The 16838-nt window shown below is 44.4% G+C and overlaps 1 protein-coding gene across 8 annotated transcripts in view; it reads left to right on the plus strand.

Moving 5' to 3' along the window:
• The window catches only part of GIT2 (GIT ArfGAP 2), a 51219-nt gene extending 35432 nt beyond the window's left edge, over window positions 1–15787 (plus strand). For 5 of the 8 annotated variants that reach the window (XM_045534575.1, XM_045534577.1, XM_045534580.1 and 2 more), the window contains 6 exons: window positions 4–252; window positions 1874–1963; window positions 6556–6638; window positions 7308–7496; window positions 11839–11902; window positions 12425–15787. In XM_045534575.1, coding sequence (XP_045390531.1) covers window positions 4–252; window positions 1874–1963; window positions 6556–6638; window positions 7308–7496; window positions 11839–11902; window positions 12425–12637 — 888 coding nt within the window. In that variant the 3' untranslated portion in view covers window positions 12638–15787. The remainder of the gene's footprint in view (window positions 1–3; window positions 253–1873; window positions 1964–6555; window positions 6639–7307; window positions 7497–11838; window positions 11903–12424) is intronic. The other 3 variants (XM_045534578.1, XM_045534579.1, XM_045534582.1) reach the window with 1 other exon arrangement.
• The last annotated feature ends 1051 nt before the right edge of the window (window positions 15788–16838 follow it).

The raw sequence follows: 16838 nt of genomic DNA on the forward strand, positions 1-16838 counted from the left end.
CAGCTTCAAACACTCCAGAGTGAAAATTCGAACCTCAGGAAACAGGCCACAACCAATATATATCAGGTGCAAACTGGTTCTGAGTACACAGACCCTTCCAACCACTCTTCCTTAAAGCGACGTCCGTCTGCCCGGGGCAGTAGGCCCATGTCCATGTACGAGACGGGATCAGGTCAGAAAGCGTATCTCCCAATGGGAGAAGCGAGCCGTCCCGAAGAGAGCAGGACAAGACTCCAGCCCTTCCCCGCACACGTAAGTAACACCACTGGCGCTTTCGCTGTTCACAGTCTGTATCGCCTGACTCCTCTGTGCCCTCTTCTGAACCCGCAGATCCCCACGCCTCTGCTTTGCCAAATTGGGCTAAGAGAGTTGCCGTTGTGTTTGCTGTATTAACATGTCCACAGATGCTTGCGATATTCCCACAAGCACACAGGGCCACGGACTGAAAGTTTTTCAGCCAAGTTGGGGATTCTGGCTCTTGTCGAGTCCCACTCCCCTTTTCCTCTCCCGTATCCATTATATATTTCCCAACCAGCCAGTATTGGTAAAACTTCCCTCCTTCCTCCCTCACTTCCAAAAACAGTAACAAATTATAAAGGTCACTAGCAGAAAGAAGTGTCATCTTCTTTGAGGTGACAGGATGTGCCCCTTTATGAACCGAAGCCTTTAGAATCCAAGATGCCTTTTCAGCTCCTCCCACTTGAGCAGGTGGCCTTGCCTCTGTGGCCCGGATACACAGGCAAGTCTGGAAGGCTCCAGGCCTCTGCAGCCTGTCCACGTGCACTCAATGTGTCTGCTAGGTTAGCTTCCGCATCCTCCTCCTCCCCTTCATGGGAGGAAGTGTGGCTTTGTCATCTCATGAAAAGGAAGTGTCATACTCTACATCAGTCTTACAAGTGTTGAATTCCGATGATTACATTCTGTCGCAAGGTTCTAACAATCTTATTTTGCAATGGGATAACTATTGTGTTGCAGGGTTCTCAAATATTATGTTTCTTCTGGATTAATGTATTATAAGAATCTATGTTTTGACAAAATGTTAGACATTTTAAACTTTTTTATGTGGTGTTTTTCCAGAGAATACTATTTGAGTGTCAAAAGATATTATTTCTTTAGTCAAATTTGATAGGAGTTTCAAAAAATTTTTTAAGGTAAATGCAAAGTAAAGAATATGGTCTAGTAAATTAAACCCTACTTTAATTTTGTCAAACTTTAATGTAGTAAAATTACAGTGTTGTTATATTGTATAATAATTGGGAGTCCATTATCTCAACTTCTTTTTAAGTTGTTTGAGTTTATCATTCGAAGGCAATTGATTTGATACATTTGGTGTAATGAGAATGCCATGGAACTAAATTAAGAATCTTATTTTTATATAACTGAAAACAGAATTTAGGACAAGCAACCTTTGTTAGTTTTTACAGTATACTTTTTAATTTTTGAAAAATTTAGAATGTAAGGATGTCATACTATTGCAAAAGCTCTATAATTATACTAAAAATTAGATTAATGTATGCCAACTTACAATTATTTGTATAGTTTCTCATTTCATATTGTCAGTCCTGATTAAAAAACAAATGTTCACTTTAGGCTACCCATTAAAAAAACTATCAGTAAAGTTGACAAATCATGCTAGGTATTGTCTTTTCCTTTATGGAAAAGTAGCCTTATTAAATTCAGAGCAATTTCTGGGAGGTGTTTCACTAAGGGCTTAAACATCTCTGGGGACCTGTCACCAGCCGTCACTAAGATTTTAGCACTCATCTCACATACTAAGTTGTTTTCTAGAATTCTTTTACCAAAGCCAGGTGAGATGGTAGGGTTTTTTGTTTGTTTTGTATTTTCCCGAGTGTGTTTCTTTTTCCCCTTCTAGATCGGGAGGAGTGCGCTTGTGACCTCCTCTTCATCACTGCCTTCCTTCCCCTCCACACTTTCCTGGTCGAGGGACGAAAGCACCCGAAGGGTTAAGTACACTCTAAATGGTCTGCTCTCTGGAGGAGGGGCAGTGCTCCTGGGCGCTTCGTGCTTGGGTCCTCCTGTCCCTTGCTAACCGCCCTTCGTCCTGCATGAGGCAGCGCTTCCCTCCTGGTTTCTCACAGCACGTGGGGTACACAGGCACGCACGCCTGTCGAGAGGCGGCCTCCCTTTTGTCTAACTCCACATTGCTCATTTTCACATCATGTTTAACAAAGTTCACAAATCACCCAAAGCGTTTATTCTGAGCATACTGTCTTTTTAAACAATCAGAAAATTAGCTGGCTGCTGGTTAAATATGGTAATAGGGTAAGTCTGTTAACTTTGTTAAGAGCTACAGTTATCTGATTAAAACTGCTATATTTGAACTAGCTGAAGCACTAAAACGTCGTGCTTTTTTTGTTTATTTATTTTATTTTCTTATTTTTATTTATTTTGAGACAGTGTCTCACTCTGTTACCCAGGCTGGAGTGCAGTAGCACAATCATAGCTCACTATAACCTTGAATTCATGGGCTCAAGTGATCTCCTGCCTCAGCCTTCTAAGGAGCTAGGACTACAGGCTCATACCACTATGCCCAGCTAGTTTTTAAATTTTTTTTGTAGAGGTGGGGTCTCACTCTGTTGCCCAGGCTGGTCTTGAACTCCTGGCCTCAAGCTATCCTCCTCCCTCAGCCTCCCACAGTGCTGAGATTATGGATGTGAGCCACCACACCCAGCCTTTATTTAAACCTATGACACATTTTATATCAGCAACATACTTGACAAACGAAGGTTTTACAGTCCCTGCATCCTGAATCAGAATTGTTAACACCTAATGGCTTTGGAGGCATGCAGGCAGCTATTAACAGAAAGCTGTTTGCTTGTATTGGTTGATCAAACGCAGCCTGCTGGAGTGTAACTTACCTTCTCTATAGCAGTGCGTGATTCAGGTAAACTCCGTTTATTGTAGTCAGGCAATAAGTATTAAGCACCTCCTCCATACCTAGCCTTTTGGTAAGTCAATTAAACAGTCCTAAGGAATTAGATGGCACAGTCCCTGCTTCCAAAGTCATCATCAATAAATAATTTCATGCACAAAGAGTACATGACTGCAGCAACCTGGGAAAGTCAAGGAAAGAGCACAGGCTTTGAAGACTTGTGTTCTGATTCTGGCTCAATTAATTTTTTTTTTTGATAGAAGGATAGCGTAAGGAAGATGGCTGTGGGTGAAAGACCACCTTTACAGATAAGGTGGCATTTACACTGGGCCTTTGCCCATTCCCTCTACACCTAGGAAGGATTTAGGAATGATAGAGAATCCTTCTTCCCCACTGCCAGTAGCATATGGCTCACAAAAGTCCTTTTGGGATTCTTTCTTTTTTTTAAGAGATGGGGTCTTGCTATATTGCCCAGGCTGGAGTACACTGGCTATTCACAGGCACAGTCATAGCTCACTGCAGCCTTGAACTCCTAGCCTCAAGCAATCCCCCCACCTCAGCCTCCTGAGTAGCTGGGACTAAAGGCATGGACCACCGTGCCTGGCCATTTTGGGATTCTTTACTAAACTTTTGAAGTAGTGTATTAAAAAGAATTCTTGATAAGAAGTTCTGAAATTGAATATTACAATGTTTGTGTTACAATAATTCCAGTTAAACTAAAGAACATTTAAGCCTGGGCATGGTGATTCACGCCTGCAATCCTAGCACTCTGGGAGGCCGAGGCAGGTGGATTGAGCTCAGGAGTTCAAGACCAGCCTGAGCAAGAGCAAGACCTTATCTCTACTAAAAATAGAAAGAAATTAGCTGGACAACTAAAAATATATATAGAAAAAATTAGCCAGGCTTGGTGGCGCATGCCTTAGTTCCAGCTACTCGGGAGGCTGAGGCAGGAGGATTGCTTGAGCCCAGAAGTATGAGGTTGCTGTGAGCTAGGCTGACGCCACAGCACTCTAGCCTGGACAACAGAGTGAGACTCTGTCTCAAAAATAATAATAATAATATTAAAAAAGAACATTTAAACAGTAATCAAATATCTTCTTTGAAATTTTGTTAGTAAGAGTCAAATAAACTTCTTTTGTCCACTGTGAAATTTGTTTTCTTAAAAAAATTTTTTTTGGTAGCTTTGAAAATCATTGCCAGGACTGCTTGCTGAGACCAAGTTTGGTCCAGAATTAACAGTTAAGTCGCTTGAACTGAAATCCTGATTGTTCCTGACGGCTTCATCGTGGGTTTAGATTTTTATGGTGTGTATGTGTATTAAGAGAGAGCTGCAAACCTATTAAATAGACTGAACCAGCACCAGCTATAAGGTAACTTTTCTATTAACAGCTTTGAGAGAGCAGCACTTTTAACCAGTAGCTCTTGGCTCTGCATGTTTACAATAATTTCCATAAAATCAAATGCTGACTACATTGGGATCCTGTACATATGCTTTTGTTGACAACGATGAAGGACTTAAAGTGTAAGTAACTGATTTCCTGGGTGGTTGCTACAATATGTTGTTTTCTGTACCTGAGAAACATTTCCTGAGTGCTTTTATTAGGTATATGAGTCATTGCTGATCTAAAATGTTTAAATGAAACTTTGTACATTTGATCATTGTGAGTAATGCATTTGATTTGTAATTATCAAATTTGTGTCAAGGAAGGCAAAAGGATACATTATAAAAATGTTGAATTTGGGAAGTTTAATTCTATTATAGATTTTTTTCCACTGGAAACAGCTCTGGACAAATTTTCCAGTATAATTATTTAAATGCAAGTTTTTACCCATTCGTGTATGTATATATGCACACAAACACACATATCTGTGTGTGGGCATATATAAAAAAAGCTAAAGGAAAATAAATGTAAAGCTTAGACGTTCCCTGTGAAAGATAAGAAGAGTTTTGGGACTTTTTGTTTTGTTTTTTGAAATCATCTCTAGAAGACCCTGGTTTTTGTTCCTGTGCTGGATGCAGTATGTGCCTTTGGTCTTCCATCAAGACTTCTAGTAGGCAGTGACTCACTGATTTGTTCATAAAGCCAGATCAAAGCAAGGCAGCAAGTGAAGCAGAACTGCTTGCTGTAGGACATAAAAACAAAGGCATCATAAAAGTCGTAGTAGATTTTACAGAACTTAGCTTTACAGACTCGCCATGTGGCTCCAACCAACAGTTAGCCATTTGCCTAATGAATTTGAGTAGGTAAAGTGTGACGAGTTCATGTAGAATTTTAGGAGCCCAAAGGAAGTGTCTTCTATTAGAGTGTCTAGGGACTAAATAGAGCATTTGGGGAAATGTGAAAGACCTTAGCAGACAGAGAAAAGAGAGCATTTGCCACGGGGGAGGAAAAGAGAGGCCATGGGGGATAGGACATTTCCTATGTGGCGTGAACAGGAGCCGCTCCACCTTGACCTTGCCTGTGTTAATGAGCAAATAATTAGACCTATGCGGGCTTTCTTTAAACTGACCTGCTCAAAAGTAGCCATTCTTTTCAGTGAAGCCATGGGTCTCCATATGTTTAAACAAGCCTCTTAGTTTACATCCATATCCTTAGCAACACTTTATTGCAGATCAGTAAAATTCCTTAGTCATGTGTTTTGATTAACTCGGGTTAAATTCAAGGTATAGAGCTAGGAATAGCTTATCCTTGTATTTTATGAGGTAATCCATTTGAATCAGCTTCTGCCGATTTCTGTTCTAGATAAAGAAGTTCTCGAACATTATGGATAAGATAAATACTGAGGGGAAATAATTTTTACTAAATACTCCAGAACGTGGTCCCCTTCAAATTTTGTCCCCCTGGCAGGCCCTGTATTTAGCAGTGCTGCCATTTGCTCATGGCATTTTTAGGATTCCTCTTTTGAAACTGTGTCCCATTCTTGAATCGCCACAGTTGCCCTGAATCTTTACATTTTACAGGATATTTTTGGAAACATAAAAGTGATTTGAAACCAAATGTCATGCTGGATTAATCCACTTTGGTTCACAAATAACATGTGGCTGTAAATCAATAATGCTCGTTTTCCCAGGGGGCTCATAAAAGTCATCTCTGGGGGCAGTTCTTGGAGAGCCGTGTTTTGAGGAGTGGCAGTTGTCAGAGCCCACACGGAATACTGCAGGAGACAGGAGATCTGGGTGCTTGGTCTTGGTTTTCTATGGACTTTGTGGCCTTCGGTGGGTCACCCAGCGTTTCTGGCCCCACATTTTCAAATCTGGTGTTAAACCAGATAATCTGCAGGTGGCTGCCGGTGCTGAAGATGTGTGGTCATATAAGTGCTGGCATGTTTGTCTTTAACTGGGTCTCTTCACGTTACAATCTCCATATTCCTTTGAGAACGAAATGAGGGTGTGTGCCTTGCATGTGTGTGTTAGTTTGTACCAAGGATCTGTTTATGGAGTAACCACTGAGCTAAGAAGAAAATGGTGCAGAGAAGAAAAGGAATCATTTCTGGATCCGTTGCTCATCGTTTACTAAATTTTCCCTAAAGAGTTGACTCCTGTCCCAAACAAGATCTGGGGCTCGAAGGCCAGTGGCCTGACAGGTAATGATTCCTGGGGAAGTCTCCCAAGAAGTGTCTCGTGTTCTGAACTCATGGGGGTCCCCTTTCCTTTCCTGTAGGCATCCAGGCTGGAGAAGCAGAACAGCACACCTGAGAGTGACTACGACAACACTCCCAACGACATGGAGCCAGACGACACAGGGTACATCTGCAGGAGGAGCGTGCCGGGGGATGGGCTCTCAAACACCAGGAACCTGGCAGGCCTTGGGCAGCAGAAGCCCTTTTCGCTATTTTCAAACCCTTAAGCTCTTTTATTTTATTTTTTTTTGAAGAGAGCCATGAGTGTACCCATAAGGTCTTAAAATAGTCAGAGACTGGCTCTTGTTCCATACATTCATAGTTTACACGTCTTTCTTCTCATCTCGCATTATTGCCAAAAGGCCTTTTTTCCTTTTACCAGCATGTTAAATGTGTCTCTAGATATCTTCAATGTGCTTAAAGTCAATACTTCATTGTTAAATCGACATTAGGTTACCTTCTGCATTTGTACCGCAAGGAATTGGCTTAACCAATGTTGGTTTTATAACCATACACCCTGCCCACTCCAGTTATTCCCCTCTCCTTCCCCTCCTTCACTCTTTGTGTAAGAGTCATAACTTCCAGCCCCGTGGTGAAGTAAAACAGCCTCTGCATGAACCGTAGCTGCCAGTTGGTGAAACAGCCTTACACGAGCCTCCCGCAAGACAGGATAAAGGAAACCACAAAAACAGCCTGCTCGTGCATGCAGCCAGTGCATACAAAGTGGCTCGTAGAAACAGAGAAGCAGCCAGTAAGCGCCTGTTGCATTCAGCCACATCTTTGATGTTCACAGGTCCAGCCGAAAGGGAAGGCAAAGAAGTATGGTGTGGCCGGGTGACAGCTCAGTGGCAGACACCACAGAACCCCATGTGGCCCCAAGCCCCACTCTCCCCAGCACTGAAGACGTCATCCGGAAGACCGAACAGATCACCAAAAACATACAGGAGCTCTTAAGAGCGGCCCAGGAAAATAAACATGACAGGTAAGGGGGCCTGAAGACCCACGTGGGAAGAGCGTGTGTACAGGCTCTGACAGGGATGCGGCTCACGTTCCAAATGGCGGTCGTTTCCAACGTGCTGACTTTAAGGTCCTTGGAAACTTCAGGTTTATAGAACAGGCTTGAGAACAAATGAATCCATTTTGGTCTGGTTTGTCTTGTGTACATGGTATTGTCATTTTTTTTTTTCATCTTGTTACAGAGCTTTCTGAAAGTAAATGCCTCTAGAAATAGGACCACAGCATATCTGGGGTGGTGACAGCACTAGAACTAGGACAGGGGAAGGGAGCTGCCTCACTACCTACTCCCAGCCACTGCTGCTCCCTGGCTTCCCTCAGCTAGGGACAAGGTTGCCCACACCAGAGGCATCCTGAAAGGAACCTGATTTATCTGTCTCCCTCCTGTGTGTATGTGTGTGTCAGTATGTGTATAAACTTCTAAGAAACAAGTGGTTTAGAGATAAAAGTTGACCTAATCGTCACCCAGATAATTCTCTGCCCATGAAAGGAGAGTCTGCTTGGCCTGAACAGAAGCAGATCGTGTAGATATCTCTTGCCCTAAGGAAGGGACTGGCTCTTGTTCCAACTTACCCTTTTGTTCCCCGAGAGTGAGTTCTCTGAGAACTCCTGGTAAGAACATACTGCTCTGGGTGACATCCTTGTTTCCCACGACTGGCCGGATCTAGACACGCTCTTAAAACGTTGTTTAATATCATCCCCTTGAGGTTGAAGAAACAACAGTTTGGTCAAACCCAAGAACAGTCCCATTCTTTTCATTAGGTCAGCAAAGTTTAAGACTTCAGCAAAGAACTCTTTGCACCTTGCACGAGCAAAAGGTGTTCAAGGGACACGTGCTATTCGTTCGTTCTTCTCTCTGTTCTTGCACATAAAGATGCGTTCGTGCCTTTGTGTTCCCTCCTTTTCCCCGCCCTTTTTCTTTCTGATACAGCTCAGACTTCTCCCAACATCACCATTTCCCATTAGGGAAGAGAGGACTAATCCTCGTTTATTGAAAGGCAAGAGCTAGTCTTCATGGCTGGACTGCTGGAAGCACCTCACGGTAGAAGAGGAACCTGCGTAATTTCTCAGCCTTCTTTCACAGAACTGTATAGCGATTTGTCTTCCCCTTTCCCGGGCACCCTCTTTATTCCGAGCCTTCTGGGCCTCACGTGTTGTCAGCACAGTATCACCTAGCTCGGGGTGGTAGGCTGGGCAGAGTGACTTCATTCCTGATTACATAAAGCAAAGTGTTCCACAGCTTTCCCGAGTCTGGGTTTTGACAGTGTTTAAAGTAATCTCGATACAAGAATAACTCTTGAGCACTCTCCCCCATTTATCAGTGCTTCACTTTTCATTTCTCTAGTTCAGAAATGCTGTGCTTGTATTTCATACTAAAAAAATGTGCTTACCCTGTATTGCTCTCTCTGATAGTTGTCAAAAATATAAATATCTACCCTGAGGCCATTTCTGGCTTCAAAGATTGCAATGTGGTGCTTGGTGCAATTTGGGAAGTTTCTTTTTTCTTTTCTTTTTTTTTTTTTTTTTTTTTAAGATGTACAAATCCATTCAACACATTTTGTGATCTGATTATTTCTTTTTTTTAAGACCATGAGAGAATGATGCAGAGATTTTCATCATCAGCTTATTTGTTTGGTTTAAAACCAGAATTGGCCTAGAGTATTTATATTTTATAAAATGTTGAATGTTCTATTAAAATCTCTGCTTACTTAGATACCCAAGACGCTTTCGTTTATAACCTTGCGTTGTACTAATTAAACCCATGCCTTTTCTCATTTTCTGCTCTTGTTCATCTGAGCCATCTCCCCCCAGCCCCGGACTGTCCTGCAGCCTGGGCCACCCTCCTGGGCCTCCAGTGCCGCTCCCCACCTGCTCTCTTCCTCTCACCCAGACACACACACACACACACACACACACACGCGCACACACACACTTCAGGAATTATGACTTACAAACAAAAACCTTTTTGAGGAAAGATACCAATTTTTTTACTTTGAGATAGGGTCGGTCTCTGTTGCCCAGGCTAGAGTGCAGTAGTGTCATTGTAGCTCACTGCAACCTCAAACTCCTGGGTTCAAGTGATCCTCCTGCCTCAGCCTCCCCAGTAGCAGGGATTACAGGTGTGCACCACTACGCCTGGCTAATTATCCTATTTTTTTTTGTAGAGAAAAGGTCTCACTCTGTTGCTCAGGCTGGTCTCAAGCTCCTGGCCTCAAGCAATCCTCCCACCTCAGCCTCCCAAAGTGCTGGGATTACAGGCATGAGCCACCATGCCTGGCCAGGAAAGATAACAGTTTGAAGTTGTGAACTTGAACTCCCTTTGATAAAGGAGGAGGACTTCCTCATTAATCTGCATGTCCTTTGTTTTGTGGTGTATTGAGGACTACCCAAAACAGTGAGTGAACTTTGAGAGGCGGCCTTAGGAAAAATCCCTTCTCTGTGTAGCAGGGGAATGGGTAAACTGTATTTCTCCAAATGAAGCCATGACCAACAAAACATAAAACTCTTAGGTATGGTTCCTAGTTACTGTGATGTTAATGGACACACAAGTTCAAGCAACATTCATGCGTGATAGAAGCGATTGCTATTAGACGTTGCTTTTTTTTTCTGAGTGTCTGTGTGACCAGACAGCTTGTTGTCCCTTCATGTTTACTCCTTATGCATTGGCATTTCTGTTATTTGGTACATGGTTCTAATTGCTTGCAAAGGTAAAGGGATTTCCCATTTGAGAGCATTTTTGGACAATATAAACCATTTTCTTGAAATGTAATAGTTTAATTAAAATCTAGGCAGTCTTCATTAAGACAGTTGTGATACTAGATTTCTTACAGAGATGAAGTATGTATGTTTCTTAGGACAGCCTTTACTCAGAAGCCAACTTTTTGGTTTAAAAAGGAGGGAGGGAACATTACTTGAGGGTTTTAAGTCATAATGGATGCTGAATGGCACTTGGTTCAGTATCTTAGAAGGAAAATTTTGAATTTACAGCCACGTGGCTTCTTGTGTAAGACCAAACCTGTGGTCTTCACAGCAGTGTTTCCTAATGTGCTAAACACAGACTCCTAAAGGGCTTTTCTCATATCCCTTTTCCCTCCTGGGCTATGGGTCAGTCCTCCTAGAAACAAAGCCCAGGCTTGGTGGCAACGTGGGATCTAGGAACTGTCACTTAATACTGTCATCAGTTCTTTCCTCTCTGCATCTTGTAGCGCATAGTGTCTGGGGTGCAGTCCTAACATTTGTGAGGTGCAGGAAACTAGCTCCATGTGTTGCTTGTCACAGTACTAAGCATGAGAGTCCTGGGTAAAACCACAGTCTTAATTCTCCCACAGTGAGATCACACTCAGCAGGGGGAAGAGGCTCGCGGTGAAGAGCTGTGTGAATCCGCCTTGAGTTTGGTGTCAGCAGCCAGTCTGGGGCGGGGATGCTGGGTGCAAGCTCAGCCTTCTTATCTGCATCTGTTCTTCTCCTTGAGGAGGAATTTCAGTTTCCTCATTTGAGCAGTGGGTGTGAGGACAGTCCCAAGCTCAGAGGGCTGTTGGGAATATTACGTGAGTCTGCAAAGTCGGTGCTCCTCAAGCTGTAGCTCTTGTGGTGGCATTTACGGGGCCACTAGAAGACCAGGCAGCCTGGAAGAGAGGATGAGGACAGGCAAGTTTTATGCACGTTGTTGCTGCAGAGAATGTGCTAACCGCACTGATAGCATTTGATGCAAACAAGCACGTGGTGACTTTGTAGATAAGGGTCTGCATAAAGCAGGCCTCGCTGCTTTCTCTTTACACAGAGTCAGGAATTCTGACTCCCCAGCAGCTCACGTGTGTTCAAATGGAAGGAATTTAGAAGCATCCATTGGTTAACTGACACATGGGTATTGAGCTATAGTCTCCAATTATAATTTTAAGGAATTTTTTTCAGTCCTTTATTTTTCACTTCTGTGGCCTTTTGCATGGAAATGCTTTTGCTTGCTAGAAATTAGGAAGATGAAACACATGAGAATCTGTAAATGACCAACTTGAGGAGGTGTGAGTATCTGTGTATACATGAATATCTTTGTGGCGTCGCTTGGCTGTATAGTAGTGTGTGTTGCCACATTTCACACCTAGAGTCTGCTTTTATCAGATTGAACTTTCAAGAAACGATGGGCACCCTGCTTTATAACTGTGTACCTTCTGGGGGTGTGAGATGCACAGTGGGCTGGCCACAGCCTCATCCCTTCATTAAGGGAATGTAAACAGAATGTTCTAGAACTCGAATATTCTCTGCCTCTGAATCTTTTGTACTGTCTCTGAATAATCTCTTCAATATTCTTGCAGTTATATTCCCTGCTCAGAGAGGATACATGTAGCTGTTACAGAAATGGCAGCACTATTCCCCAAAGTAAGTCACTTTCTACTCACTTCCTTTAGATCCTTTTAAATGAACTGCAAGAAATTTCTTTATGACGTGTATATTTATGAACCTTTCTGTAGCACACAGAATTTGTAAATACGCAAACAGTCATTAGAGCTTTGAAGTATTTTTGTTCTGCATGAATACTGATTTTAGTAAGACAAGGATGTACAAGTCAAGGGCTAAAAGGCAAAGCATTAATAGGATAAAATTTTATCTGAAATATTTCACCCACATGGCTTAATATTTTTCAAAAACTACCTCAAAATAGCACATACAACTAAAATTACCCTGTTTGCACTTTGACCCTTGGGTAAGAGCATTTCGGCATCTCTTAAACCGTGGGCTGCAGAGCTCGGTGAGTACAGAGCACCCTCATTGAGAAAGTGCATGGCCAAACTGCCTCTCACTCTGTGCAGCAGCGTGAGTTGTTTCCAGAAGAATGCTTGTCCCTTGCTCTCGGATGTCCACCCTGCAGTTCATGGTGAACGGCTGTGTTTTTCTGTTTAGAAACCCAAGTCTGACATGGTGAGGACGTCCCTCCGCTTACTGACATCCAGTGCCTACCGACTCCAGTCCGAGTGCAAGAAGACCCTCCCAGGGGACTCTGGCTTGCCCACGGACGTCCAGCTGGTCACGCAGCAGGTGATCCAGTGTGCATACGACATCGCCAAGGCCGCTAAGCAGCTGGTCACCATCACCACCAAAGAGAACAACAACTGACAGCGGAGCCCTGCCACTTGTGTTTTTCTAGGCTTTTTCAAGTCCGATTTCAAATCTAGACATGGAACTCTTCAGATTTTTACAAAAACAAACATTTAATGACGGTTTAAAACTTTTTAAGAGAAAACTCAGTATTATTTTTGCATGTTTTCTAACAAATTTTCAACTATTAATTTAACCCACTTGCCTTATTTTGTGCCTGTCTGCCAGTTTAGTTGATGTTCTGTCGTGGTGTCAGTGACTGTTAACGATCATGTATATCCAGAAGTCTAGTTTCATTGTTTAAAGTTTGTTAAAACTTCTCCATCCCTTAAAACCGCCTGCCTATGGCTAAAACTCTAAATGAGATTTTTAGTAAAACATTCTCTTGAGAGAGTTGGGTAAAAAAAAAATGATCGACATTACCCGTTCCCAGCCAATCATCGTGCAATAAGTGAATTTTCCAGCCTACTGCAAAATCTCTAAGTTTGGGGTATCTCCAAGCGTGTATGTAGAGAAAGGACTTTGCCACCTTCTAAAAGTAGTGTTAACAGTCTCTCTCAAAAGGAAACAATGAATTGATCCATTTCTTCTAACTGTTCTATCACGTTAAATGTTCTGTTATTTAATTTTTTTATCTCGATCTTGTATCTCTATATATGTTACTATCATCCTGAAGTCTCCGTGGAGTCAGATAAAGCATTCACCTTCCACGGTGTGTCTCGTTAGACCAGGTGCAGGGTAGGAGCACCTGTTGTCAAGTGCTCTGCCTTACCCCGTAAGCCAGACGGTTTATCTCACAATGTGCAGCGAACAGAAGCCTCGTTCTAACAAGCCATGGCTAAGTTTGCACCACCTGTTCAGATGTCACTGCTGCCAACCGTGAGGAAAAGAGGTAACTCCCTGACATCATGTCGCACCTTTCATCCAAATCTCAGTTCCTCCCGGAACCCCTGACAGCTTTCTCACATGAGTCGCTTCACATGTTTTGTCACCTTTAAGGACTTCTTATAAGGTAAGATGTATGCAGTCATCTGAGTCGGCTTTTCCTCCATTCCCTCACTGGTACTTAGAAATTGGGCATCAACTGTCAAGACTCCCTCAGAGAGTGTGCTCCAGCTGGCCACCAGCTCCCCCAGAGCTATGAGAGAGCACAGACTTAGGTGCCAGAACATGCTGAGATTGTTGCAGTCACTAAAAAGCCCTTTCTTGTTCTGAATGTTAGAGCATCTTGTTCCTGCCGTTGCTGCAGTTTTGTGTGGGTGTGGTGCGGCCCCCGACCTGACAGAGCAGGTGCACAGCAGTGGGGGGGGAGGGGACAGCTGGGAGCCCATGGCCCACCCAGTAAGGACAGCAGCTCCCCAGGGCCACTCATGTTGCCACGTGGAGAAGTGGACCTAGGGTTGTCAGAGCTTTGATTTTTCAAGAGACACCAGAAATCCAGAATTTTTTTTTTTTTAATGTAAATGCTCTCTCTCCATTTATAAATGTTGGCAACCACTTCAAACCTTTGTGGAGAACATGTGCAGGTGAGCGGTGCTCTCTAGGCTGCCCACTCACGGCCTCTGCCCCAGGTAAGCTGTGCAGCGGGAGGCCCTGGCTTCGCTGCACACACCTGGATCAGCCTCTGAACCTTACCTGTAATGAAGCCGTCCTACCCTGTGTGAGGTCGCTGCCGCTCCTCTTCTTATCCTGTATGTCCTGTCCCATAGTGCTCGTTCACACGTGTGAACATGTCAGACTAATCCAAATGCAAGTTGCCTCGATACGTGCTAAGTCTCTATTTTCACGGAAGTGATTCATACACACCTTTGTAGCCCGACCGGTTACTGTCCTGAAAGTCGCATCCCGATGGTGTTTGGTTTCCTAAGTCCCGGTGTGTGGGTGCTTTCGTCGGGCTTTGCTGTGCTGTGTGTAGCATGGGAAAAGGGTCCACATCTCCAAAAGACCCGTCCACTTGTTTGTCACACAGCCTAAGTGCTGTGTGGCTCTTGGACGTTCAGGGGATGCCGTCTGGAAGGGGACCTCCTACTTTAAGTTCAAGTGCCGTCTGATAACCTTTTCTGCGTGTTTCATGTACCATGGGGGCTCCCCAGGGCCCTCGGGAAAGGCCCCGTGGCAGCCCTGAGCCAGTGCCCTTGGCCTCCCTCGGGGACAGGCTTTTTGTAGGGACTTCTGGGAAATGAGCTGTCTGCAGCAGGTGAAGTCATGTCTTCCGGTGGGCACTTGAGGACCTGCAAAAGAAGATGTTGTTTTTATGCCGCTAGAGAAAGTCAAGGAACGTGGGGGCCACAAAGTGTTTCCAGTTATAAGAATACTACAGAAGAGTTTGCTTGGTTAACCCACAGTGCCAAAACTCCGAAAGCAGTCCCCAGGTGGAGTGACATGTGGCAATCAGAAGGCTACAGGTGGTCCCTTTCCTGCCCCGCACAGGTCCTTAGCCTTAGCTGTGATCTGGTGTCAGAGTTCTCTGCTCCTGTTGGTGAATCGCACCTTGTCTGAATGTTTATTCCTGGCCACCTTTTGCACATGGATTCCGTAGCCTTGCACTAGTGACGTCTGCATTCTGTGATGTTTCTTACCCTTTAGTCTCAGTTACGCTTCCCTCCCCCTGCGCCGCCCCGTCTTCCCCCGAAGCTGGTGGGACAGAGTTGCACTTTATGAACCTGGCACTTGGCTGACAGAAGGAAACAGCTCTACCCCTGAGCTCCTTTCACAGACATCGTCTTCTGCCTCGGGATGCAAATAGTTCTTATTTGCCAAAGAACAATGAATTGGGCCCAAAGATCTAACACAGCATTTCGTCAAATTGGAACTATAAACGCACAACTGAGGAGCTGTCGTACGACTCCTCAAGTGACTTCAGTTGCAGACCCAAGAACGGAACTCGAATGGTCTTGTCCTCCACAGCATCCGTGAGGTCTCCAATAGTGCAATTTCCTCCCTTTCCTCGTCCCGGTTAAAGGTAAACACTTGTTCTTACAGAAAATGCTGCATAGGAGAAATGAAATGCCTTTGATCCCAGTGTGTTTGATCCCTGTCACCCATTCTGTACTTACCTTTCGTTTTTACTGTACATTCTATTCCTGTAATTATTGTGCCCTTAAAGTGTTGTAAAATTGTTTTGTAATTCGTGCCTGCAAGTTATGCAATAAACAGGCTCTCCAAGTGCTTTTGTGGTCACGCTGTGCTTTCCATCAGTTACTCGGCGTTTCCAGATGCTGAGTGAAAGTTCTGAGAAAGTTCTGGCATACTGCCATCGTTAGCGAGAGACCGTTTGATGTGCCTCCTCCCGGGGGGTTCCAGCAGTTTCACAGTAGTGATGACCTTTTTCTTCTACTCCACTCAGCAAATAGCTTCCTTAAAAGAAGTCCTGCATCAGGATATTAGTTCCGTTATCTTCACGTATTTATCCCTAAGTTTGTTTATTTATTTTTTGAGACACAGTCTTGCTCTGTTGCCCAGGCTAGAGTGCAGTGATGTGAGCCTAGCTCACAGCAACCTCAAACTTCTGGGCTCAGCGATCCTCCCACCTCAGCTTCCCGAGTAGCTGGGACTACGGGCTCGGGCCACCACACCCAGCTAACTTTTTTTATTTTTTATAGAGATGGCTGCTCTTCAAACTCCTGGCCTCAAGCGATCCTCCTGCCTCGGCCTCCCAAAGTACTAGGATTCCAGGCGTGAGCCGCCACGCCCACCCCTAAGTTTAATTTTTTTAGTTCAGCAAAAGCCAGCCCAGTGCAGATACCCTCACTTCTTCCTAGCAGGTGATGGGGTTGTAGAATTAGTTCAATCTCTTCAGGCCACCGGTCTTCTTTTGCTTTCAGAGAAAGGCCCAGTGTGCAGGTTCACAGGGGGAACTGGTGTAGATTTACTCCTGGGTTCATCAGGGCCGCCCAGCAGTTGTGCCGTGGAGAGGTGACTTGGGACTCTTCTCCCACATGGAAGGAGGGGGTGGGTAGGACCTGACCATCACGGGTCCCTTTCCCAAGTGAGAAGTCAGAGAGATGCAGCATCCTCACCTTGTGATCCAGCTCATCTGGGAGAATGTGAGGGCCGAGAACCAGCAGGTCAGAGGCAGCTGCTGACACCCAGAATGACCTCCTGGGGCAGGGGTGCTCAAAAGAGCCAGCCTCAGACCCCTGGAGCCCCGGAGGGCCTGCTGAGACACAGCCCCCCGGGCCCAGCCCCCACAGTCTGGTTCTGCTGCTCTGGGGCAGGG

This window comes from Lemur catta, chromosome 21, assembly GCF_020740605.2.
Source record: "Lemur catta isolate mLemCat1 chromosome 21, mLemCat1.pri, whole genome shotgun sequence".
Lineage (NCBI taxonomy): Eukaryota > Metazoa > Chordata > Mammalia > Primates > Lemuridae > Lemur > Lemur catta.